This window comes from Pagrus major, chromosome 3 (genome assembly GCF_040436345.1).
Source record: "Pagrus major chromosome 3, Pma_NU_1.0".
NCBI lineage: Eukaryota > Metazoa > Chordata > Actinopteri > Spariformes > Sparidae > Pagrus > Pagrus major.
Window position 1 is genome coordinate 16,760,086 of NC_133217.1, and position 26,538 is coordinate 16,786,623.

Genomic DNA, 26,538 nt, shown 5'->3' on the forward strand with positions numbered 1-26,538 from the left:
GGTTGAGATATTTCAGCCTGGAACAAAGATATTCCACTAGCATGGCAAAAAAATAACAAAGGGGGAAAATGTGGTTTATCAACAAAAAGTAAAGAAAAGTAATTTCTAACATCAGTCTGTGTATTAAAAACGAATGATGACTTGTGTGTCCATCTAAATCTGTGAACAATAACTTTTTGGCTGCCACAACTCATAATTCTGTCCACAAGAAAGAAAATGGATCCCACCGAAGTGCAAAGCATGCTGTTGAAAAAGCTTAGTTACTGTGTATCTGTAGCCACTCACTGAGTGAACACAATGTGAAACATAACAAAAACATATGCACATATGATACTTTTGTGACATGGACCTGATAAAAACCTGTCAAATGTGCTGTTCTGACAACACAGTGGACATTTTCAGCAGCTCTTTCCAGACTAAGTGCCATGCTGCTTATATTGTCCTGATTCCATCTTTGGCTGATTTTTCTCTCCTTCTGATGTACAACATGAGTGATTGCCAAGTGCTGCTCTCAGCCGGGATGGCTCCCAAGGCAACGGTGCCACTTCCTGTGTTTGTTTTCAGAAGGTAAACGGGACTAGCAACAATAGAGGAGTGAATGCAGTCTTTGGTGCTCTTCAGATAGAATAACCATTTTCTAAGCTGAGCAGAAGCTGTATTGTTTGTATCTCGTCAACTACCAGAAAATGTATGAAAGCGTGATGCATGTCTCTGCCGACAGCACTATTAGTTGATGACAAGAATGTATGAAGGGTGCTTAATAAACAACTGGCCTCATCAGCACTCAAAGCAAAACAGGACATTTTACAAACAACAGGTTTACACATGATGGGTTGGGCACATGTCTGTCAAGGCAGTACATTATTTTCAGCCTCATTATAATCAGCTTACAAATACAAACTAGCCTCCAAGTTATCAATTTTTCACAAACATTGCCACCAGCATTCACATGGTTCTCTAATGTCAGAGTGCAGTGAACTGTGTTCCCCTCAATCAAGTGGGCCTAATTACAGAAAAGGAGCTGTCTCAAGGAACTATATGTAAATCAATTTGAAGCATTATTATTTACAGCTGCATGAATCAATTTAGGCTATTAGTTCACAGGATAACTTCAAAACAAGCTGACCAGTAAGGAGCAGCAAGTCCAGATTCACAGCTGGGGCACCCAGCAACAATACAATACAACCTTAAAGCTCCTATTTGTAAGAAAAGCTGATTTTTGAGTCTCATTTCCAACTCATCAAATAATCTCTAAGCTCTGGGTTTTCCAGCTCGTCAGAATGCTTTGGGATTGTAGGATGGGCTGGCTGCCATCCCAAAGCGTCTTAGGAGTGAGACTCAAAAATAAATTTTTCTTACAAATAGGTTAACATACAGAAGTTATAATACTTCAGACTTCTATGAAATCAACTCCCATTTTTAATAATAGTAATGTAATTTTCTGCAAAAGCCATTCAATGTATTTTAGGGATGTTCCGATCAGGTTTTTTTTACCCCGATCCCGATCTGAGTCATTTAATATTTAGTATCTGCCGATACCGAGTCCCGATCCAATACTTAGCCCTAACTAATATTTTCTTAGATAATACAGCTGCATTAAGAAGAAAATCACCTGCATCCAAGCTGTTCTTAATAGCTTTTTTTATTTTGTTGAAACAAAGTAAATACTTTCATATGGCTCTTTCTTATTCTGCATATCCTATTGCAACATTGGTTTTCATTAGTTTTGTTTTTTTTTTTTTAACAAAAACAACAAGTAAACAAAGTCAGTAACTAAACCCTGATCCTCTACCACAGAGGTGGGCTGGTTATCCAGAGTGATGAATTCAATGACCTTCTCTGTAATATTTGTGGCCATGTCGCTGACTCGAGGATATTTCTCTTTCCTTTTGAAAGTATCCACGAGTGTTTGTTGCTTCGGTGCCTTTGCCTGTATTGCTTGAGTGAACTCATGTTTTTGTTTATGTGCCGTATCAAATTTGTAGTATTAAATGCAGCTCTTTTGTTACCAGCTCGTGAAACGGTCGTATTGCAGATGTTACATGTCGCCGTTGGACCGCGTTCACTTTCTAATTTGAATATTTCCACACTGCAGACATTTTATCCACAGGTTCTCCAGACTAACGTTACGAGCACGACTGCATTCTGCCACAAATTGTGCTCCGTTGACGACAGCTGACGTAAAAATAATCGGGCTTGGGTCCACATTCCTAATGTATTTACATTCTGTAAACATTGATAAATACACAATACACATTATTGTGTATTGGTAGTAGTGGATTCATGCTGCCTACCTAAATGACAGACTCACAAGAGATGATGCTCAGATGCAATTATGCACACATTTATCTCACTGATATCATCCTCACTGCTGAGGGGGTGAGAATCTTTGGCAGATTCAATTTCTTGCCTGTACGATTCAATTCAGAATCGATTTTTGATTTGGCATCGATTCGCGGGTGGATGAATAGATAAGGGGTCAGTATTTTTAGTCTCTTGCTCCAGTCCTGTGTGCTCAACCATTCACTGGTGTCCTTAATCTACTTTTTTGAAGATTAACTACAAGACAGCTTTAGCATGTGCGCACTGTAAATTGTCCAGGTGCTGCTCTGCCCTTGCAGTTGAGTTCGGCCTTTTTAATTCTGTCAACATCATGCTGTTAATGAACATTTAGAAAATCGATTTTGATATTTGTGAATCTCTTCTGAATCTTAGGAGATAAGAATCTCGATTCTTATGTGAATCGATTTTTTTGCCCACCCCTACGATATATCAGTCCAGAGCTGTATTAATTTGTTGCTAATGCAAATGTAACATTTCCAACTGCTGTTGCTGCTGGTGCTAGGAATTTAGCCAAGGTGTCTGCAGTGGTATATTCCTACAGCATTATTGTCATATGTTAACCAGAGCTCATCACACCAGCACTTTCCTAGAACTGCTGACCTACGAGATGCAGTAATTGTGATAACAGTGTATTAAATCTCAATTATCTCTGCTCAACCAAAGTTCTGACAAGGCTCACTTAACACAAATCTGCCAATGTGTCAGTAAGCCTGGCATTTAAACGAGCTGTACATGACTCTTCTTGAATTCAAGCCTCATTAGCAGACCTTTCCTTGCATCAGTTATGAGTGATTCTGGCACACGGCAACAAAAATACCTCAAATATATTCTGCAAAAGGAACAAACAGGCTCTGAATAGGAATTGTGGTTAAAAACTATGTTTGAGAAAAATAGCATGAAAGTTTGGAAAGACCAATTCAATGTCAGATTTGACCTTAATACGGCTACTGCTGTATGCTTGGTCAACAGCATACATACATTTCTACATACCAGCTCTTGCTGCGATGAGATGCGTCGTCCGGATGGGATCTTGGGAGCTCAGAATCAGACTCTTGCCAATCTTAGCCCCCAGTGCTTTGGCATGGTAGGACTCCCGGGTTCTCTCCATGGGGTAATTTGTTGGGTACAGGCCACTGAACACTATCATTGTGCCCTCCAGTGTCTTGCTTTTCAGCTCCGGGACAATCTTGCGGATGTCCGGCGTTTCAGAGGCCTCCTTCCTCAGGTAGGTCTCGTAACGTGCGTAGTACTCTGCATGGATCCTTTCCAGCACTTCCTCCAGGTAGATCAGGTGATCGTCCTGGTCGATATCAGCTTCCTCCTCCTCCTCCTCCTCATCCTCCATACTCTGGTCCAGCAGCTCCTCCCCCATAGTGACCCCAGATTGTTCACTATTCTGAGATTCTGTTTCTGGCTCTCTCCTATCAGAACAGCCATTACCCAGCTCAGGGTCAGGGAGAAGAACTCCTGAAGGTTCTGCTGCATCAGAGCTGGGTTCACCGTCACTTCGACCTTTACCGTCCCCCTCCCTTGCCCCATCCCCATGCTCTTGCGTGACTCCATCATGCCCAGATTTCTTTGCCTGGCAAGACTTGCCTTCACTATCACTCTCTGATGACGGAGGCTTTTCTGTAATGGAATCATTGTCGCTGTCACTGGAAAGGTCAAAGTCCAAGTTATTGGACTCATGTCCCGGTGCTGATGAGTTTGCACTGCCCTGTGCCTCTTGTGTCACCAGTGTCCTGTTACTATCATCTTCCTTGACATTTGTTCTGTCACCCACCTGAGTTTCCCTCGATCTCGCCCCAGACTCCATCTCAGTCTGCGAGCCTTTACCTTTCCCTGATTCATCTTCCACAACCCCTGTCGGATGTGTCCGTTCATTTGTTGGTACTCCCTGAGAAGATTGAGATGTTGTAGACTCTTCCTTTCCAGAAATGTCTTTCGCCCTTTTCCTGGGGCCATTATTTTGCTCATCGGCACCAAGTGACCCTACTGGTTCTGCGCTCTCTGCTGATCGACTCGACGGGCCTCCTGCTGGAACAAGACAAGGTGATCACACAGTATTCAAGGACACATGCATCAGAATCAATAGGTGAGGTGACAGCAAGATCCGCTATAGATTAAAGGATTATAATGAGTTAAATTTAATAATTTCTTCAATTATTTCACAAGTTGGCTCATTTATATATTTTACACAGTTTGTTCATGTGATTATTAATTTTATATTGAGAGTGAAGCCACATAGTAAACAGTGTATGGATGATTTAAATTTTAGTACCTGCCCTGGCTTTTGATTTTTTATTTGTTGTTTTTTAAGCAATAGGACGTTAGAGGGAAAAGAATAAAGCTTTATATTTCTTTGATCACTCCTTTTATGCATTCAGTTATATTTTCAACTTCTCTGATAACCTTTCACTACATTTTGTTAGTGTTCAAACTTAACCTTAACTCACCACCTATGACTCACCGTGATAATATAAAACCGATTTTGATACATTCAAGTAAAATTTAGGACCCAAATTTCTAGCTAGCAAACTTCAACAAACTCATCTTTTAAATGCTCTATCATGACTATCACGATCTATCAAGACCATAAAACCTCATCCGCAGTGATGGTGATGACCCATTTCATCATGAACTGAGCGTTAATGCTTTCTGGAAGGTCTGTGACCCTGTGATTATAAATCTCTTGGCAATGACCTTCCTAACGTTTCACACTAGTACATTTCACCCAGGGGATAACCCAAGGAGCTGGTCTGGCGGCCCCTGTTGGCACACACCTCTTGGTGTAAAATCTTCCTCTAAGGCAAATCAGAGTGATCTTGGTACACTGAGTCACTCCAGTGCAAGTAACTCTATTTGAGCATGAAATACAATCGAGCGATAACGTGTCAACAACACAGAATAATCCACATGACAGTGGTACTGATTCTGAGAAAGTCAAACTTGACAAATAAGAATTGTGTTTTGATATAGAAATGATATAGAAAGATGTACTGTAAACCCTGCATCACACAGAAGCACAGGGCTAGACGAACAAGAGAGGGCAGCTAAATACTCTGAGCAGCACAGCACACTAGGGCAGACACGGGCCAGTGGACACCAGCCTTCAGAACAAGAAAGCAGCAAATTAGACTGTGGGCAAAACTTTTCTATAGCATTTAATACATTCTCAAAAACAAAGTTTCCTTTTAAGACTTACATTTTTGCAGGATCTCAATATCAAGAATTGTTGACTGTCTACAGTGCAGTGGCTCAGCTCATGGATTGATACATTGAGTGATATAATATTCAACAGCACATAATGATTCAAATGGTCTTAGTGAAAGTTGTCCACAAGCCACATATGCGCCCTCTGCATTCAAAAATATACTGGCACATGGAATTTACCGTTTTTAAGTGTACTTAAAGCTGCAATAATTTTTTTGTTTTGAAGTTTTCTAATAACAACACACCAAATGACAGTGTGTGATGTGACAGGGATCGTTCGCAGCGATGAACCCACAAAGAATTATCACCCAAGTCTCCAGGTCTCCTCAGCTCTATGGAGCGTTTTAGTACCACTCAGCTCATTGTTTTGGTTTTAATGGCCCTCAACCCTCAGCTTCTTGTGCTGCTCCACTGTGGCAATGATAAACAAGCCGTAAATGTTCCTTCTTGAATTCTAGCCTCATTGGCAGATGATTCTAGCTCACGTTTAGCTTGTCATGTTAAGCTAGTCATGTTAAACTAGCTTTAGAGTCAAGTCCCTACCGAACATTGTGTCGTTGAGTGATGCTTCACTTCCCAACTTAGTAGGACAACAGAACAATTGTTAGTTTTGTCTTGACCACCAATGAAAATTATTCTCATTTCAAAATATCTATTCCATATTCATTTCATGTCTCCACATGTTACAAATAAAAAAATATCTATATATTTCATAACATATTTGAGTTAAGGGGTCACTGCTGGCTGCAGTTGCTTCACACATGACTAGTTAATGTTGCCTTGTTTATGCACTTTATTTTGAAATGTATTAGTTTGTTGATAAGATTTGATGTAGTCCTATCATGCGTTAGTTGCTGCTATTTGACCCTGTGTTGGCTAGGTGGCACTCGTAAGAGAATCTCAATGTGACTTCCTAGTTAAATGAAATTTACATACTGTATACAGTTTATGATTCAGATATACAGGTGCAACTGTTAATAGTAGTAATACAAATCACATAAGCAGCCACCAAGAGAACTTCTGATTTAGTAAAATCCTTTATGTAAATGTCTCCTTGTTGTTCATGTGATAGAGATTACTGGAACATGTACAGATAATTGTATCTATTTGCCTTGCAAAGCAGCAAGAGAGCTGCCTGAGGCAAAACAATGTCATATATCAAGATTTGAATTTGCATTGGACCAAATCTGCCTTAGGCAAATTGAAGCTTGTGTTTCAACAACTCTATTCTATCTTTGTATTTATCAACAACACAAGGGCCATTAGTGAGCCTGACAGCTGTTGTAACATGGGATCAGTACAACCAGGAGTTATCATTAATTGATGTGACAGCCGGGAGTGGGTGTAAATGAGGGGGGTCCTGCAACAGTCCCAAAGGAGACACACTGGCTGGCTCCACGCAGCTTGTTTCCTGCTATAATAATGAAGAGAACAGTGTCTTTGAGAGGATTCCCTTGTGAGTACAACACAGGAGGACATACAAAGGTGAAAGTATAGGAAGCCTTTAAGACGGTATCCTTGTCCATTGATAGGTACCTTTGACTCATAAAGAGCTTTGTGAATAGAGGTGTGTAGGCTCATCATGTGAACTCAGGATGTTGGCTGCACATCAATACAGCATTGATGAGTATTATATATTGTCTGGATCCTGAGTGGCTCTCAATAATAAATGATAAATGAATACCCTAATAAAGCAATCATTTACCTAATACCTAATATAAATGTAAATAGTATGTTATTAATTTCTTATCCATTTCCCCTGCAGCTCTAAGATCCACTGTTCAATGTTTAAAACCATCTTTTTCTTCCTCCTACTGCTAATTTATTCAGATGTTAGAATTCACACAATCATCAAACATATTTTAAAAGAAATTTGTTTAGGAACTACAGTATTTGTTTATTGTAGTTCATTGGTTTCACAAGTATTCACCTTCGCTCTAAGCTATTTAGCCAAACCTCACAGCTGCTTGTCACTCCCAGATCTGAGTAGTTGCATGATTTGAGTAAAGCATGCGCCAGTTTGTCTGCCACCTTGGAGAGTCAGGTATGGCAAAACCCCTTGAACAAACCACACATTGAACAGCAACATAATCAGAAATTTGTTAAGTGAATTTATGATCATGATAACATTTGCTTATGATTATATTGGACAGCGGAGCATGGTTGCCTGGTGTAGCATAGCATTTTTTCAATACAATTTAATTCAATTCCATTCAAAGGAGCTCTATTGACATGGAAGTTTCAGAAACCATATTGCCAAAGCATCACAGCACAATTTGTTGATATATTTGGACAGTACACAATAAAAGTGACATGAAAATTGAAACAAATACGATGCTATGACAGGCAACCATGCAACCCGAAATTATTATTTGCAAATGTAATCAGAACTAAAAAATCACAAATTTGAATGAAGTTCTGCATGTGATTTGTCCAAAGTGTTGCTGTACATAGCAGACCAGGCAGTGATGCTGCTGTATTTATTTTTTGTTTATTGCCGGTACATTAATCAAAGAACAAGATACATCATTTGTATATGGTTGTACTGTATGATTAGAAGTATTCACCTGCCAGCCAATCAGAATAAGGCATTCTCAGTGGCCATGTTATAAAACAAAATTAACTAACAAAATCGTGTATGTTCAACTGACAGACATTTGAAAAAAATATTTTGTACATACAAATAAATGTACAAAAAAAATACTATGTCTGCAATTCACCTCGAGGCACAGAGTTTACTGTCCTGTTCCTCACTGACACGGAGCTCTGACACCATTTCCAACTAAACAGAATAAATGACTGAAACATTCAGCATTAGCACTGTGAACTATGAGAGCAGCCCTAGCTCAGTGACTGACTTGCTTGTTAACCTTAGCTAAAAGTGTCTCTCGGGGGAATGTGCACAGTACTGGAAACGACTCATTGGACAGTGCAGTCGTTGTTGTCCATTTGACCCTCAGTGTTGCATAAACAGGCAGTTTGTTATCAAAGATGTGTGTTCACTGTACCTTTCTTTGCCATCTGAGCTTCCCGTGATCCAGGAGGAGCATTGATGTCCCCCGTGCCCTGGAAGTAGATGTATTTCTTCACAGTAATGAGGTTGGGTGCAAACTTCCACACATCCTCTCGGTCATCGATAATGCAGACCATTGAGTCACCACAAGGGAAAAGATTCCTGTCAGGAGAATTATGCAGAAGACACCAGTAAGACTGAGGAGCTTTTTGACAGATGTCCGAACTTTTACAGATAAACACTTTGAGGACATTATTCATGTTTCTTTGGCTGTGGTGACGTTGCAGTGACAGATTGTGTGTTTAGCTATGAATAAAAATAAGGGGCGCATCAATTTCTTACATCATCCATCCAATTTTTTTTTATTTGCAAGGAGATGTCAAAGACAACCTTTCAAAGTGACACTGAAAGAGAATAATAGATCTCCTCTCTTTGTGTTCATCTGCAGTCACTGACGACATAGACAGATGGTTACACAAGCTTAGAAAAGTAAAAAAAGACTGAAATAATGTCTAGAAAGTGGACAGGTGCAGGGTCACCACAGACTAAACTGCCAACGATCGATCTAGTTGTCATCTTTAGCAGAAGGCAATTCCCACCTAAGATTCCCCGTCTTGGAGAAAGGATCAATGCATTCGTCTCGAGAAAGGATCCGATGAGAGAAAAGCTTCTTTTCAGGATCCAGGAAGCCTGAAAAAGAGAAAAGGGTAAAATGAGGAAAAAGAGATGCATATTTAAATGCTAAATGAGAAATCATAAAGTACCTCTCTAAGGCTGCAGAAGGAATGTATGTAGTACAATCTACTACAGCACTTGCATTCAAATATGCCGTTTCATTTCTACACCATTTCCATGCCACATTAACAAAACTATCGACCTCTAAAGAAAAGAGCACTTTCTTCTATTTTAAAACATTTTCACTACTTTCTCTCCAGTATTTTCTCATGGAATCAAGCACTGAAAAACCTAACTTTCTCAGGCTTTCTTACTATGCCTGAAAAGAAATAAACAGTTTGAAGAAAACTTGGACAAAGATAGAACAAGACAGCCTGGCCAGAGTCTCCTTTACCCACAACAGAAGACGTCAATAACTTGAGCGCTGCTCTGAAACCTGCCGACCTCCCTGAATCAGGGCCAGTAGTAAAATCCAATTCAAAATGCATTAAACATTCATCATATGGAGGCAGAACAGTGCTAGACAGGGGCTGCTGCTATTATATACAGTATGATGAAAAATTGCAGCCTGCATACCAAAGAGACAGCCTATAAACACACTACCTACACTTCAATATAATCCAGCATTGAATCATAAACTGAAATATTTTCATCAGTCAGCTCCCACAAATGCTGCAAAACTAAGCTGGAATTTGACGATTGTGTTGTAAGGCTGCACATTTAGCAGGAGAGCATCCAAAATGTTAATGCACAACATTAACTGGCTTTACATGCATTTTAAAATTGCGCATCCCTGCTGCTTGCAAATAATACCAGGAGACATTAGATATACACCAGTGAACCAACATAACATCAGCTGAACCCAGAACATGAGCAGATACTTCCCTCTTATGGACACAAACAGGCAGTACAAGTAGCAGACCAAGAGTTTCCCTAAATTCAGACTTGAAATAGTTTGCATTCTATGGCATTTTAATTTCAATAATTTCATCAGGGCCTATAATGTGGGAAACGTGCTGTAAAATGTAAAACAATGAGTCCATTACCGGCAATGGTGTGTGCGTAAAGGCGGCTCCCGAATGTGAAGACGTGTAACTCATAGAGTTTGGCGATTTTCTCCAGGAATTCCTTGCAGTGTGGGCGTAGTCGTGTGTGGAGCATTGGCTCTCCTCGCCCGAGCTGGAAGTGGAAAATGCCCTGGAGGAAACAACAAGAGTGCTAACTGTGACAAACAGTTAATAAGCAGATTTTGTCGTCAACATCTGCTCTTAAAGGACGACTTTGAATAAGAGCTTTGGTTTAATAACAGTTCTGTGCTTTTACAGAATTACAACTAGATCTTTTTCTAATGATAAATGGAGTGACCCTGAGTGGAAATTACAGCGTGTTCTTAACACATAGTCACTTCTACTGAAGCTTTGCCATTATACTGGCAGACAGCCCTCTGATCTAGCACAGAATAATAATTCTGAATCCATCCACCTCCTGTGTGTCAGAAACTCAGACAGCTCTATTATGCTCATCAGAAACCAAAAGGGATTATAGTTATCATGAATGGCCATTCAAAGGTGGGGTGAAAAGCCAACTGCCATAGAGAGAGGAGAGACGCAAACTTATAACACACACTTTCAGACAGTCGTACTAGCAGCGAGTACACACATTTTACCTCATGTAACCCATAGATTAAGATTAAGGTTTTCACTAGTAGCACTTCAGAACAATGTTTGTATCGTGAATATGCATGAGGATGTAGGCGGTTCAATTTACATCTTGATGTTTATTTCACCCTATAGCACTCATTGACAGTTGCTGATGGTAACATGCTAATAAATGTAGCGATGCACCAAACTACTTAACAATCTTTCACGTCTTAAAACAGTTTTAATATTCAGCCTTACAAATATTTTAAGAGGAAATAATTGTGCATTTGCCGTACATGTTAGGCCTGCAATGAATATAAAAACTGTTGTTTGTTTGTTGACAAGATACCTCCAGGACTCACCCTTAGGTTCCTCTCGGACAGGTTTATTCATGTCAATACAAAGCCTCAAATCTGTACAGCTTGATGTTAAACATTTATTCTTGATGCATAAAATCCAGTTTGAGGTGAGACACTGAGTGCGCCTCTTCATCACAGTGATGACAGTATAGAGGATTGATGTGATGGGATAATACCTTATTAGACATACGCTGGCAGTGCTGTTCAGTGGTGTGGATCAGCGTCTGGTCCAGATCCACCATCAGGACCAGCTTTTTGTTCCGGTGGAGTCTCTGCTGGTCTTCTCTGCCCAGCTGTTCTGCTTGCTGTTGGAGCGAATAAAGATAACGAACAGACTGTCAGAAAAAGTGAGCAACAGCACATTGCTTTTTACATAATTATTTATTATTATCAAGTATTTGTCACTAGAATTTCGATTATGGTTTTAAGCTTACATCTTTTGGTCCCTTTAAGCTATGTTATTAACGGTTTTCCCCCCATTCTGTGTGCATGTGTATTCCTTGGTAGGGCACTGCCAGGGCTAACAGGGTTGTAAAGTTGTATCTAACTGGATTGAATTTAACTAGTTCATGGATGCAACTAAGTAAAGGGGTCAGCTGTTGCCCTGGCCTTGATTTTGGAGGGAATAAGACACATCATTCACATCCACCTTTGATATGGTAGAATACAGAATTTGCAATATATGATTACACATTTGCTGCTTAATTAAATTAGTTGTCTATGGAAACCTTGACCTAAACTTTTCTTATGCACAACTATATTATTATCATTTGTTTTTATCTGAAAGGTACATGCTTCTGCTGTGGCTAATGCTTTTTAAACTGATTTTAACCCTGAAATACCTAAAATTCCCCAGGAAACAGTGAGTATTTGTTACATTTTTCTGCATGAAAATGTATTACATTTGATGACAGAATATCTGAACAAACAAAACAGTTTATATATAATATCTTGGAAATGTATTGCAAAGACCGAAGGCACTGAGCTTCAAGAGCAATGCACATGCACACACAGGTCTTATAATGGAATGAATGTAAGGTATATCTGCCCCACTAACCCAGTCTTCCAGGTATCTCCTGCATGAGACTCACCTCTGAGCTGACCATCAGCTCGGGAACACTGTGCACCATGGAGACCGTTGCTGTGGAGATGGGAGTTTGCTGCTTCCCATTTGTGCTCTGCAGCCTGAGAAGGAAAAAAAAAAAGAAGAAGAGTGGGAGTCATGAATTTTGTGGTATGTGTATCTCTTGGTCCTTGAACACATTGTGACTGAGAAGAAAAGCAGCTTTCACAAACATGCAAATCAAATTTTGTCAGACAGCAGCTGATAGTGGTTTGATTTGAGCAAACATTCTTAGTGAGCCCAAAATGTACTCCAGTGAGCAAGTGATTAGTCTGATTGTTCAGACTCACCGTTTGGTCTATCAATACACAAAACATGTAATCAAATAACATGCCGTTTACCATTTCAGTAACAGGCAATAATTTTTAATAGCAGCCACACATTTCCCTCACAATAATAATGCACAGGAACTATGTTTCTTTATGTAAAATCTGTGATAAATTCAGCATGTCTTGGAGTCTAACTGACAGCTGTAAATTTTACATCTCTATCAAACTGACAGCAGAGACAGTGCAGAGGGGGAGCACTTGATTTATGACCTGAGTTTTACTCAGTTCTCCCTGTATGATATCTGGTGCCCCCTGATGGTGTTAAATAATACAGGATCCACCACAAATACTTTGGGTCAGATATATTTAGTCTGTTTTAAGGCACAGGAATGTAACATCCTTACAAAGACAAAGTCTAATCAGCTCTAAATTGTTTTGTTTACTAAATGACAGTGTGATAGTGTAAGCATCAACTTTCACATTCTTTTGGTTTGGGTGTTCTGCAATCAGTGCAGTGTTAGGGTCAATGTGTGAGCAAAAGTGTCAAACACATCATGAGTAAGTGTAATTTAAAAAAAAAGTAGAAAGTGTTTGCATTTCCTTACTGAGTCAGGTCCTGGCCACATTCAGCACATAAACCCTTCATAACTATTGGATGGCTGCATTCTTCTATTCTGACGATGACACCCCTGGAAAAAAAAGACAAGAAACATTAGTGTAAATACTTTTCTGTAAACCAGCAATAGTGCAGTGGTTCCATCTTTCTGCTTGCTTGCTTGCTTTGTGGCATGCAAGGGCTAGGTATAAGTTAATTCGATGTTTCATGTTTTAGCATTGGTACCTCACAGATAAGGTGTGAGCCTTGAATCTTTATAGTAGCAATTTGCCAACTGACAAATGCTATTACTGAGTTATTACTTTGAGAACAAGTTGTAAATCCAGCAAGCATGACTGTACTTACTGTAATAAACAGCTTGACATAATGCACTCAGTCGCTTTGTTTTGTAATTCACACAGTTGATAATGCCCTTTTTAAAAACATTACAATAGCTAATCACTCTGTTGTGTGTAATTGCTTTGTTGCTTGCCAGACCAAATTCCACCTGATTTTTAAAAGCAGAAGCTTTTGACACATGGTCTTTTTTGATATTATTTCAGTCTGAGGGCACTTTACTATCGCAACAAGCATGATGGGTTTTCAAACTCAGGTGTAGGAGTTTTACAAGCCGCACCTGAAGGCAGCACAAGCCCTTCTCTCAGTGGTATGGCAGCAAATCATTTTAACTTTTAAATAAGAGCCGTTAATGACATCAGAGGTGTTTTAATTTTAATTAAAAACTCAAATTTTACATACAAATATGCAACGTATTTTATATTAGGTACACTTCACTGACGCGCAATTTCAAGACCAAAAGCAAAAAAAGACAAGTGAAGCCAAGTAGTGATAATTAAAATATGTGCTTGTTTGTTCCTACGCAGCTGTTGTAAAACACATCTACTGTTGCTCTGAAATAAAAGGCGGTGAGGAGGAAGCAGGAGGGAACGACGGCCGTGTTAGATTCACTGGGACATCGGGAGACTTGGACCAGTCCTCCACCTGTCAACCTACACAGCATGTACACACTCCGTGCACGCGAGGAGCGGCTGCGTCAAGGCAAACACAACGAGACGGCGCTTCACGTGATTTTGCCTTCAAAATAAAAGCGTAAAATAATGTTAAGCCCGTAAACTTGACTGCACGTACATTCAAGTGACAGTTCAAGATATCATATAATGTTTACTGAATTTCTGCTTGCGACTGGTTTTCATTTCCAACACGTTTGCAAATCCGAAAAGGTCCAGAAAGGGTTAGTAGGTTACTATCTAACTAAATACACTTTTATTTTGAAAGCTCTGGCCAAAAGTCTCCTTGTTTGTTTTGACTGACTTGACACGAGCAAGTGCCGTGAGTGATTTGAGTACAGCTAGCAAACAAGCTAATGTTAACTTAGCACCTATATGTAGCAATGTTAGCTCGTTAGCTAGCTAACGTTGCACTGCGGGTTAAGTCTGAAGCTGGCAAAGCGGTACCAAAACTACAGCTGACATGCTGCCTGTAGCCTTTCCCGGCAATGGTTGGGTCAGTGAACATAGTTAGCTATAGCAAGCAGAGTGACTCACCCCGGGGGTATGACTTGTCCAAGTTGACAGCATAGCTCCTTGACTACTCCAGCACGGTCCGATTTCACCTTCTTCTCTGGCAGCCTGGCAGCCTCTGCCCCCTTCTCCTGAGGTATGGGAGCGCACAGTGCTAGCACGGAGTCCACGTTAATTAGAGACCCGGGTTTGACTTTCCACTCTAGGAGCCGTAGAGGGAGAGCCCCTGTCGGCCAGCAGATATCTGCCACCTGCACCGCGGGGCCCTCCGCTGCTGCACCGCCGCCACCACCGCCAGAATCTGCAGGAGGATCCTCCATCTGCCCCGCACTCTCAAAAAATCCCTCTAGTTTTTAGCAACGGCCCGCCTAAAAGGTATCCACGAGAGCTCGCAGTGCCCCGTGTATCATTAAAACGTGCAAACCATTAGCATGAAGGAAAATTAAAACAAATGTGCTGCCAATTTAAACCCAGTAGCTTCCACAGTCAGCTACGTTCGCTCTTCCCGCCCGTAAACAGGAAAGCGCAACACTGCAGCGACACGGGTCGCCACTGCATCCGGTGGACCATGCAGCCTGCTACAGCAAAACACACCGTCCACTCTGCTTTCAAAACAAAAGCCTTCGTGAAATACTCGGGCCATGTGGTTTATTAACACGTTTTCTTTTTGTTTGTTTTTTTTTAAAAACTACAGTTTCACATACGCTATCTAATCATCCCATTGGTTGATTTGAGTCCGGATGCTTGTTGTTATGATCAGTAACTATATCTGTTAGGTGCGAGTGAACTATTTTTCAACCTTTATTTTGAAGGCCGATTCATGTTTCCGGTTTCGTGCTGGCTGAATCTGTGTCATTTGATACGCTGTTATTCTGTACACACTGACAGCAATGCACTTGCGACAGCCGCAAAAAAACATTTTTACATTTGGTAATAATGTATTGTCTTTTAACACGAGAAACAAAATCTGGTCATAGTGATCTCTATGAATGAACTCTTAAAATCGACTCTAGTTATACCATCCTTTGTTTTTTCTTTGCTACTACTTTCCATAAAGCTTGAGATGAGGACTGTGGAACCCACAGAGACCTAAGTGATGTAAGATGATGAAACTCAGAAATAATACTTCAGCATATCTCATGTGGCACCTTTGGTGGTAACAGGCTCACTAGGTGCGTCATTATTATAAGCAATGGCACTCTTGTTACAGCCTACATTACTGACTCTTCAAGGTCATATCATTTTTGGGGGATACATTTTAAACAATTTAGTACAATAAAAAGTACAAGGGCATGCCTCGAACCACTCCGTATAACCAATGACGCATCATTAGGCACCTCCTACCAGAGAGTCCTCCACCAAGATGCATCTCTGCCCACCTAACAAACTTCACTTTAAATTTCACCCACTTTGTCAGGGGTATTTACCCCTGGGTTGGGTTGGACTTTCTTTAATTAGTCTCACTAAATGTTAATTAAAAAATGTTTTTTGTTTGTTTGTTTCGAACAGTGAGCGTTGCTTGATGTTACTTCACTTTGAAGTGTCATTGTGAAGCTTCGCTGTGAAGTTTTACATGCATCAGCTCCAGGGGGGAGTTTTTCTGTGCTTGCCTTAATTATGAGATGAAGATATTTACATGAGCACGACTTTTGTCACATCCCAACTATTTTGGAAGCCAATATTGTATCAGTAGCCTATGCATTTAATATAATATGTATATGTATCAAAATTACACAAGTGTGATGTCCAGTGCACATCATGTATCTACCAGTTTTTCTGTATTTTTCAGTAAGTAATTTTCCATTAAAAGGCAGAATAATGAAATAGAACTACATTCAACAATGCCTTAACAACTATTTTACCAGTAGTTTTCAATTACACTAATAAAATATATTCATTAACCTCACCACTAGCCTATTTTTATTTTTTCAAATAAAAACTCAAATTCATAATTATAATGAACAATTAATAAACTGTTAATGCTGATTTTTACGATTGTACACTCCATGCTCCATGTATTTGAGTGTCTCTACAGAGAAAACACACAGACCTGTGGACAAATAAAGCTCTCAATGACCCCCGGAAAAGTATTTTGACTAAATAACAAGCTTTAAACGAAAGCGGAAGTAAGAAGTTGGGAGCGCACCCTCTCGTTCTCGTACTCTTTGGCTAATGCTCGTGGCTATGTGCTGATTAATGAAGGAGGTGGCTCCACTAGACGGCTACAATCTCAACAGGAAGGACACTCTGGACACTAATTCATCACAGTGAGAGGAGCCTTGTTACTATCCCAGGAAACATGACAGGGGAGACGAACAGAGTGGTAAATAAACGTCATTTCTATATAATTTCAGCTTAGTTTGATAGTGGCGTTAGCTTAAGTTAGCGGCTTGACCAGCAGCTAGCTACGATAACTGTAATTAGCTGGTCCTGTTAGCAGTAGATACCAGTGGACTGTTGCAAGGGCACAGAGATAATGCTGTGAGCTATTTTGTGTAAAAGACGAACTGGAATATTCAAAGGAATATATTTGTCAAGGTTACACAACTGTATTTCACATTACAGTTGGGAACTGGAACTTAGTTTAACAGCAACAATCAGTCACATGCTCCCACAACATGAGTGTGAATGGGATTAGACCAAATATCAGCTGGCGTTTGCTCCTCGTTCACTGTTTATGTTATTCACCGTGGTGATGGGAAACACTCTTCAGACTTGTGTTGCTCAGTGTGTGAGTGACACAGAGTTTGTTTGATATGTCAGTGCTCTGGTCCCTGACATCACTGCTATCTGTACATCAATTTGTCAACACTGGAGACATTTTGTCCCTCAGATGCAGACAGCGAACAAAAACAACAAAGTACCCCGGCCTGTCATATTGGCCTTGATCTAGGACCACCTCAACCCACACACACACACAGACACACAGACACACACACACACACACACACACACACACACACACACACACACACACTCACTTTTCCTGCTGTTACTCAACATTACTGGGCCTGATTTTGATTTGATTTGCCTCAGATCTTGAGAAATCAGATTGAAAAATCTGTCAAAAGAAGGTGAAGGTCGCATTTTATTCAACATTTGAGACAGTGAATGAAGAGTCTTTGACTTTTGGACTGTTGGCTTGACAAAATAAGTCATTTGAAGACGTGACTTTGTGCAAACACATTTTATGGACTAAATAATTAATGGATTATTTGTGAAAATAATAGGCCTATTAGTCCCAATTGTGAGCAATTGCTGCTTTTCTCTGTTTTATATTATTCTGCAATGATGCTCTTTGGGTTTTGGACTGTTGGTCAGATAAAATAAGTGATATGAAGTTTAAAAAACTATGAGAGTTTTTTTCAACTTTTTATAATTTGTATTGACCATACAATCAAGATCAAGGGATTGGTCAAGAAAATAACTTTCAGATTAATCAATAATTGAAATGATCAATAGTTCCGCTCTAATTTTGGGGAAACCATCACGGCAGCACCAGAAAGCTTTGGATCCTGCAGGGAGAAGCAATCAGAACAAGCACAAGACTTTAGAATAAACACAAACTATTCTAAAACATAAAATGGAGAAAGTAATAATGCTAATAAGGTTAACCTAAGCCCAGGGCCATACGATTCACACTGCACTTATACTGGCCCTGGGTTAAATGAAGCTAATGTTAACATTTAGAATGTTGTGTGACTACTCTGTTTATTTAAGCCCCGTTTCACACTGGAATCACAAGCTTTCTTAGCTTGGGGCTGGGGTTAGGGCCAGGCTAAGAAAGTGTTCACACTGGCACAGTCCTGGCACATTCCAAAGGTGGCTAAGCCCGACCTTAGCCCAGGGCTCACTGGCTAGTTAGCCTCGAGTTTGTGTATTATTCCCTAAAAGTCAGCTAACACAGGCTGCCAGTGTGAAACGGCTTCAGTAAACGGAGTAATCACATGACTTCTTGAATGTTAACATTAGCTGTGTATTCCAACAGACTTTTAACCCAGGTTGAGTAGAATTGCATTATGAATCATAAAGCCCTGGGCTAAGGTTAACCCTGGGTTGGTTATCCCAGGGTTAACCTTAGCCCTGGGCTGAGTCTTTGCAGGGCTATTAGCTCCCATAGCCTGGGGCTAAGTGCAGTGTGAGACACATCAGTGGGCTAATCGGAGTAAGTAGACACTGTAAGTGGGAATAATGGGAAAGGGATTGATTGCCAACAACCCTGTTCTCCAAACAAGAGCATTTTATTTTAATGAATAACAGTGTGTGATCCAGATCATAATAACAGTAATACTCTTTAGTGAAATACAGTTGCTGCTGACAAGCCCAGCAGGAAATTTGCAGCTCTTGTAAATGGGAACATGAATGTGTTTTATTGCTGCCTGCTCATTATGGCACAGTTAACACACTTTTCATAGAAACAATGGTGTTGCCAATCTGCGGCTGTAAAAATACTGCATGCAGTGTTATTTTATGTTAATGTTCATGGCCAATTGCCAAAAGTGACAAGCCTCTTTTTAAGCTGTCCTCCAGAGCATGACAGGGCGTACTAGTAGTTTACATAGGAGATGTTTCTGTTAAAAAATAAGCCAACACTATGAGAGTGGTAGAGCCAGAGTCCACTGCCTGTCCGAAACCTAGTAATGTGTCCACAGGTTTCTGGTTAATATGGTGTTAGACTGAAAGTAGGGATGGGCGATCTGATGATTGATGATCTGATCGATCGTGAAGGCGTCCACAATCTACCTCTTTCAGGTGAATCAAGATTGAATAGTAGAGATTACAGTATTTCACGTCCCTTTCCTTCTGTTTCCATACTTTCTCTACGTGACCAAACCAATAGAGTAATATAGCCAACTAGATGGCTATGCTGATCGGACAAGCTACTTCAAGTGGCTCGTCCATTGGTGACGAATTGTAAACAATGCAACAGTCACAGTCATATTTCATACAGCACTTGTTTCCCTCTGTAGTTAAGGTTGTGTCTGCATCACATGGCTCTGCGCCGAAGATGCCCGCTTCCCGGCTCCCCACTGCGACCAGTCAGATCCTTCAGTTCACTCAGGTACCAAATAGCAACAAACCATGATCACAGATTAACTTCCCGTAATGATGGTGCAGTCTTGATGAATGGGACTGTCTCCTGCTTCCAGGGAAGGTAAGCGCAGAGGGCTGTTATGGAAGACACTTGTTGGCCTCTCTGTCGGTGTACCTGTGGCAGTGGGTGTCCAGTACGCAGTGTCAGAACCAAGAAAGAGGAGGAAGATGAGGATTGTCATTGAAGGATTTGGTCGCCTGTGCAGGTTAGTCTGTATCTTTGTCATCATTTGTGCAGTATAAGGCTGCCTGTTACTCTGATGACTTTATGAAATCCTTCCATCCATTCACATACTTAAAGTAAGACCATGTACCTTTTGCAGTACAGCAACAACCCCGTCTACGAGTTACACTAATGTTTTAACATTTATCAAGCAATTGTAACAGTGAAGTGACTCAGTAATATCAGTGGCTCTGTTTAAAGTTAGCTAACATTAGCCACATTACAATATGAGTTACAGGTATATTGCAGTCAGTCAGTCCGTTATGTGATAAATCCGTGAGATTCATTTTTAGATAAAAACATGATTTGTGTGACCACCATTCGAGTGTGTGAAAACGGACTGGTGGATAGTGTTGTGAATCGCTCACATTCCTGTTCATGTCACGTCACAAGTCAAACCTTTTGAAGTCCCAGCGAGCCTCTTATCTGTGCGTCCTCAGATCTCTCTCTGTGGGAATCTTTATCTCTGTGGATTACTGGTGGACCACCAATGTGGCTGTTCGGGGCCTGGATGAGGTAAGTTCCATGTCATGAAAATGGTTGGAGGAAGGTTTAATCAGTTTGTTTGTAGATGTCACGCTCCTGCTGGACATGGAAGGATGATAAATCGTTCCATTGTTGTTAGGCACTTGCTGATTGCTTCAAATGGCATTTAAAAAAAAAACACAAGAGATTTAATGCCTTTCTTATCACTGGTGCAATATTAGTTGAATTTGGGTGGATGATGAGGCATTTGAGGAGCCGAGTTCTGGAGATTCTCTGCTATTGAGAATCTTTTTAGATTTTCTGTTTAGATTCAGTGAAAGAGGGAAAAAGGACAAATCCTGGGACACATGTGGAACCCTAAATCAGTTGATGATGAAATGATCAGTCAATTACTGTGTTTTTAGTTGCATTATAATTGTCTGATTAGTTGACTGACAGGAAATGAATTGACAACAATTGCAATATTTCTGAACATTTTAAGTTCCTGCTTCTCAGATGTGACTATCTGCTCTGTTTTATACATTTTCTGTTGTCAGACAGAAAAATCAGTAATGACGGTTAGTTGCATTCTCTCGTGCAAAAAGTTAATCGGTTACTGTAAATTGTCCGTAGGTGTTAATGTGAGCGTGAATGGCTGTTTGTCCCTATATGTCAGCCCTGTGATAAACTGGTGACTTATCTAGGGTGTACCCCACCGCTCACCCAGTGTCAGCTGGGATCGGCTCCAGCCCCCCCGTGACCCTGAAAAGGATAAGCGGTTACAGACGATGGATGGATGGATGGATGGATGGATGGATATACGATTGTGCATTAACAGACAAGATGTTGCCACTCCAGGAAGAGACGCAGTGTACTTACTTTCAATGATTAACACACATATTTTTGTGTGTCTTTGGGATCTGAGTGTCATAACACGTCCCCAGTTCATACACAGTGAGGGAAATTTGTTGGCTATGGGGCCCCTCACTCACCCCACATTTCCTTCCACATCTCTTGTGCACCCAGAAATAAAGAACAACACCACAGGTTTACTGCTGCTTATGTACACTCTTGTCTTACTGCTGTCCTCCCCTGCTAGAGCAGCCCATCCTACTTGGCTGAGATGTCAGCCTGCCATCAGAGGGCAGCAGAATGCATGGTGGAAGGAGCCATAAGGAACGGAGGAATATACATCAAGCTTGGCCAAGGTCTGTGTTCCTTCAACCACCTCCTACCCCCCGAGTACATCCGCACCCTGCAAATACTAGAAGACAAGGCCTTGAACAGGAGGTACAAAGAGGTGAGAACCGCAATACAAACAAGGCACAAGGTTCATGGACGGTGGACTGTTTGAATTTTCTCAGGACTGTGTTTGTCTCTGTGATAGGTGGATGCTCTCTTCCAAGAAGACTTCAACAAAACCCCAGAGCAGCTTTTTAAAACGTTTGACCATGAGCCCATCGCTGCTGCCAGCCTGGCTCAGGTTCATAAAGCAGAACTGTTTGATGGGACTCCTGTCGCTGTTAAGGTGAGCATTGATTCTGAGACCACAACTTATTTCAGGGTTTCTGCAAAAACAATCAAAATTTTAGGCCTTACAATGTCTTAAAAGGGATTTTGGTGGTCCTGGTGGTCTTAAAGATTGACTGGAATATGCAGTAAACTTTACCTTTACGAAATTGCATTAACTTAAAAGTGCAATATTATGAATTGGCCACCTGTCAAATTCATACTCCACACAAATGGGGGGCAGCATATCACCAGAGTAACTGCTGAACTACTGCTCATAACTCTAGCTGCCCTTAGCTAGTTAGCTCAGTTAGCCCTGCAGCTAGCAGTTTAGACTGGAAGCTTAGGGACCAGGGGAGTGTTCACACTACACCCATGTGGGCTTTGGACCAGGATGGGCAGCTGGTTAGCATGCTTACTTCAGTAGATATCTCTGCAAAACAATACAGACATCATAATGTCAGAAACTGCTATTTGTTCACATTCTGATGATAATCCTAGTTAATTTTTCAACAAAAAATCTTACATATTGCCCCTTTTAAGATTAACTTTTAAATGTGTTTTTGGGAAATGTTTACCAGCTGCGAGATGGTCTACATGTTCACATTGTGACCCATGAGTACTAAGTAGATTTATCACTTCATTATTACTTCAGTAGTCAGACCTGATGGTACAGACTGCGCCCATCTTCTACCTCGGGCTTCATTTCATTTCACAAAAATCTGTCCACAGACATAAACACCTGGCAAAGACCTCAAAACCACATCTGTGTTAGTTCCTGTTACAATATGTAACTCAAGGAAAACATTATCCATGATGACTCACCGTGCACTCAGACTCACAAGGTGAAAAATAACACCAGGCGACACTGTCTGGGCTGGTAACTAGTAACCACAAATGTATCGGGGCGGGCCACACCCAGTTATTTTGTCTCAATGGGATGAAATAGAAGTGGCTACTTTTAGAAGTAATAAGTTAAACTGGTTTCTGTCAGTATTACTTTCAACTAAAATGTGTAGGAGAAGACTGCATTTTAGTGTTTGGTGGAAGCCTGTTGAAAATAATTAACTGCTCAGATTAGGAACTGGGTATGAAAGCATTAAAGTTGCATGGAGAGTTGGAAAAACACAAGCTGCTATAAAAAGCCAACAGCAAACAACACACCACTCAGTTCTGTGCAGTCATGTACAGTTGAATGTGAATAAATGAATTTACATTACAAGTAATTCTGGGGCTGATTTTGTTTTCTTTTGCCAGGACCTGAAATGGCTCTTACATTCATAAATATCTTAAAATGATCAGAAAAAGTCTTAAAATGAACTTGCTGAAACCAGCTGAATCCCTGTAGTTCCATTTTTGCCTGTGTTTTGGCTCGGCCATTCTCACTTACAGAACTCCAAAGTGATGGATAATATTGAATAGTTTACACAAATCCAGGACTCAAGGCAAATTTTAAATCACACTGATCCTAGTTTTTAGTACCAACCAACTTGAAAAAGTTTCCCGGTTTTTCACTTTCAGTAGGGGGAATCTTAAAGTTACATGAAAAAAGGTCTAATCATGAATCTTTTTGCTTTTAGACTGTGGACTGACCAAAATGTTCAACACAATCATTTAACAGCCTGTTTGTGTTCACTTCGGGTCCCCACAGGTGCAGTACATCGACCTCAGGGATCGGTTTGATGGTGATATCAGAACATTGGAGATCCTCCTGGATATTGTCAAGTTCATGCACCCCAGCTTTGGATTCAGATGGGTGCTTAAGGTCAGGAAATAGTTGTATTTCTTGACTAACCTACTGTAAAAGTATGGGGGGAGATGTTTAGCTAAATGACTGAGTTTAGACAAAGTCAATTATAGGATTTTTTTGGACTTTCTGTAGGACTTGAAGGGTACGTTGGCTCAAGAGCTGGACTTTGAGAACGAGGGCAAGAATTCTGAGAGGTGTGCAGAGGAGCTGAAACACTTCAGCTTTGTTACTGTTCCCAAAGTCTTCTGGGAGCTGACAAGTAAGGTGAGGATGTTATTGTTAATAGTACCACATAAAGAGACGTCATCCTGTTCTTGGCTAAAGCTTTGTCATTATTTTCTCTTCTTTTCAAAGAGAGTGTTGACAGCAGAGTTCTGCAACGGCTGCAAAATCAACAATGTGGAAGAAATCAAAAGACAAGGATTAAGTTTGAAAGATGTGAGTTGATGCACTCTACACAACACACTCAGACTGGAGTTTTGTTATAGAAAAGCTGTCTCAAACACCTCATCAAATATTTGTTTTTCAGACTGCAGATAAACTGATCCGAACATTCGCTGAACAAATATTCTACACTGGTTTCATCCACGCTGATCCTCACCCTGGAAATGGTGGGTATGACAGAAAGTCATTATTAGTATTTAGCATCAGTGACAAGGGCCCAATCCCATCTCTGTCTCCCTCTATATAATGATATTTAAAGTAAGCTATCAGAAGTGATTAAAAGAGGATGCTGATTCTGCAAGTCTGACTTGATCCATCAGGTCATTCCATGCTAACAGTTTCTTTTTGTTGGCAGTTCTAGTGAGACGAGGTCCTGATAACAAGGCAGAGCTGGTGCTCCTGGACCACGGCTTGTATGAGTACCTCAGTCAACGGTAAGATTTGACGGTTTAGTCTGTTTAGTAAAGAAACATCTGAGAATGCTGTGCTATGAGCTCTAACTGTGACCTTTTACTCCAGTGACAGAGTGGCCCTTTGTAAACTGTGGAGGTCCATAGTCCTGAGAGATGAGGCAGCAATGGAAAAGTACTCCACTGCACTCGGTGTCAAAGGTGAGGACACTGACCCGTACAGTATGTCATCAGTTATCCACTCGGTGTTGCCATCTCACAATAAAACAATAATCAGACTTCTCCTAATTTGCTCTGCAGAGTACTTCCTGTTCTGCGAGATGCTGCTACAGCGCCCCATCAACATGCGGCAGCTAGGTCTGTCCAACATCCTGAGTCGAGAGGAGACGGCCTACATGCGCCAGATGGCCAGCCACCGCTTCGACAGCATCATGCAGGTGCTCAAGTCGATGCCTCGGCCCATGCTGCTCGTCTTCCGCAACATCAACACGGTCCGAAGCATCAACATCTCTCTGGGAGCTCCGGTGGACCGCTACTTCGTCATGGCCAAGAGGTGAGTGCAGCCGCCTGTTACACTCAACACACACTAGCACCTGTAGGTTAATCCCCCTACAGGTGCTTTTATTTATGGCTTTGATTTTATTTCTTATCTGTTTATACTCTTTTAATGTATTTTATGACTGTGTAGCTTTTCTGTGTTTGAGCTCACCAAGACAAATTTCAATCAGTTATGTTGATATGGCACTGCAGTAAGGAATCTTGAATACAGAGCCGATGTCCCTCTTGTCATTTAGTGCGGTGCGAGGCTGGGGGAGGATCCAGGCAGAGCGGACAGGGATGCTGCCCCAGCTCTGGGTCTTCAGCTGGGTGAGGACGACGTGGGAGAGCCTCAAGTTTGAACTGGCTCTGAGGTAAAGACTCAGTTTGCATCAATCATACAAATCATGTTTTGTGATTGGAGCCTCAGAATATTAACGGCACGACTCGTTCACAGATGGGAGATGGCATCCATGAGTGTGACGCGCTCTTTCCTGAGCATGTTGTCGTACTTTGGCCTCATATCTTTGGACGCAGAGATGTACGAGTACCTGAGATAACGCACGTATGTCGCACTCTGAAGGAACAGAGTAGCAGAAGTTCATGCAATCCGTCAGCAGGGAGCCTTTCAGTACTGTAACAGCTCAGAAAGCTGTCAGTAATGGTGCTGCTCAAGTGTGGGCGCGTTTCCAAACCAAATCACCGTGATCACTTCTTTAGAACTGAACTGCAGGACTGTAAAGCACCAAACCCACTCCAGAGTAAACTTCCTGTCATTTTAATTAAATTATTAGAACTTTTTTTAGTGTAATTTTAGTACAGCAAATTGTTTTGAAATTCTAATGAGATATTTTAAGCTGCAGTTTGTTTTTAAAAAAAATAAAAAATGGTGACATTTATTCCAGGAGACGATTATTTGTAGCAGCTGCAGCATTCTGGCTAAGCAATAAATCAAACAGCCAATGTATTCAGGAGTAATGTGTAATAATTGCACCTCAGCTGTAAAGAAAAAAAAAAACCTACAATATAACTGTTTTATGGGTTGGTCTGAAACTACACTGCAGCTTTAATGACAGCAGTACAGATTCTAGATACATGTTAATCAGTCTGTGATAAAAGAATGGATGTTTGTGTTGGAGTAACTCTTTTTGTTGAGTGTTAATTGGATGAAAGCTACCCTGTCAGTGTTTTTGTCTTCTGAGTTGAGCAGGAGTACACTCCTTTCAGGTCCAGTGCCACCTCAACAAATGTTTTTAAGTTAATTTAACAATATTAATAAAATGTTCTACCTCCTTTTCTGAAGCATTCCTGTCTTATTCACTTCAAGCTCAATAA

At 40.8% G+C, this 26,538-nt stretch overlaps 2 protein-coding genes across 4 annotated transcripts in view; one reads left to right on the plus strand and one right to left on the minus strand.

Moving 5' to 3' along the window:
* ctdp1 (CTD (carboxy-terminal domain, RNA polymerase II, polypeptide A) phosphatase, subunit 1) overlaps positions 1 to 15,266 on the minus strand; it is a 73,160-nt gene extending 57,894 nt beyond the window's left edge. The window contains exons 1-8 of one of the 2 annotated variants that reach the window (XM_073463540.1): positions 14,796 to 15,266; positions 13,241 to 13,324; positions 12,335 to 12,428; positions 11,420 to 11,548; positions 10,291 to 10,441; positions 9,169 to 9,259; positions 8,565 to 8,731; positions 3,334 to 4,377 (exon numbers count right to left, since the gene is read on the minus strand). In XM_073463540.1, the coding sequence (XP_073319641.1) occupies positions 3,334 to 4,377; positions 8,565 to 8,731; positions 9,169 to 9,259; positions 10,291 to 10,441; positions 11,420 to 11,548; positions 12,335 to 12,428; positions 13,241 to 13,324; positions 14,796 to 15,091 (2,056 nt within the window). In that variant the 5' untranslated portion in view covers positions 15,092 to 15,266. Of the gene's footprint in view, positions 1 to 3,333; positions 4,381 to 8,564; positions 8,732 to 9,168; positions 9,260 to 10,290; positions 10,442 to 11,419; positions 11,549 to 12,334; positions 12,429 to 13,240; positions 13,325 to 14,795 lie in introns of both variants that reach the window. The other variant, XM_073463539.1, reaches the window with a different exon arrangement.
* A 1,721-nt stretch (positions 15,267 to 16,987) lies between these two features.
* adck5 (aarF domain containing kinase 5) lies at positions 16,988 to 26,505 on the plus strand. Of its 2 annotated transcripts, none has more exons than XM_073462889.1 (15): positions 16,988 to 17,094; positions 19,742 to 19,833; positions 19,922 to 20,071; positions 20,529 to 20,604; positions 21,658 to 21,853; positions 21,941 to 22,081; positions 23,714 to 23,827; positions 23,945 to 24,076; positions 24,167 to 24,250; positions 24,342 to 24,423; positions 24,612 to 24,690; positions 24,776 to 24,867; positions 24,967 to 25,219; positions 25,461 to 25,577; positions 25,661 to 26,505. In XM_073462889.1, the coding sequence occupies exons 4-15, from the start codon at positions 20,579 to 20,581 to the stop codon at positions 25,761 to 25,763; spliced, it is 1,419 nt and encodes a 472-aa protein (XP_073318990.1). In that variant the 5' UTR covers positions 16,988 to 17,094; positions 19,742 to 19,833; positions 19,922 to 20,071; positions 20,529 to 20,578; the 3' UTR covers positions 25,764 to 26,505. The 2 variants fall into 2 exon arrangements, with proteins under 2 accessions (XP_073318990.1, XP_073318989.1); XM_073462888.1 differs by having other exon boundaries at positions 17,001 to 17,094; positions 21,653 to 21,853.
* The last annotated feature ends 33 nt before the right edge of the window (positions 26,506 to 26,538 follow it).

What these genes read in the sequence shown, in the direction of transcription:
- adck5 (XM_073462888.1), top strand. Translation starts at nt 17,071, where the DNA reads ATGACAGGGGAGACGAACAGAGTG. An exon ending in CAGGGGAGACGAACAGAGTG is followed by an intron (nt 17,095 to 19,741) that starts GTAAATAAACGT and finishes TTCCCTCTGTAG; the next exon opens with TTAAGGTTGTGTCTGCATCA. An exon ending in AGATCCTTCAGTTCACTCAG is followed by an intron (nt 19,834 to 19,921) that starts GTACCAAATAGC and finishes TCCTGCTTCCAG; the next exon opens with GGAAGGTAAGCGCAGAGGGC.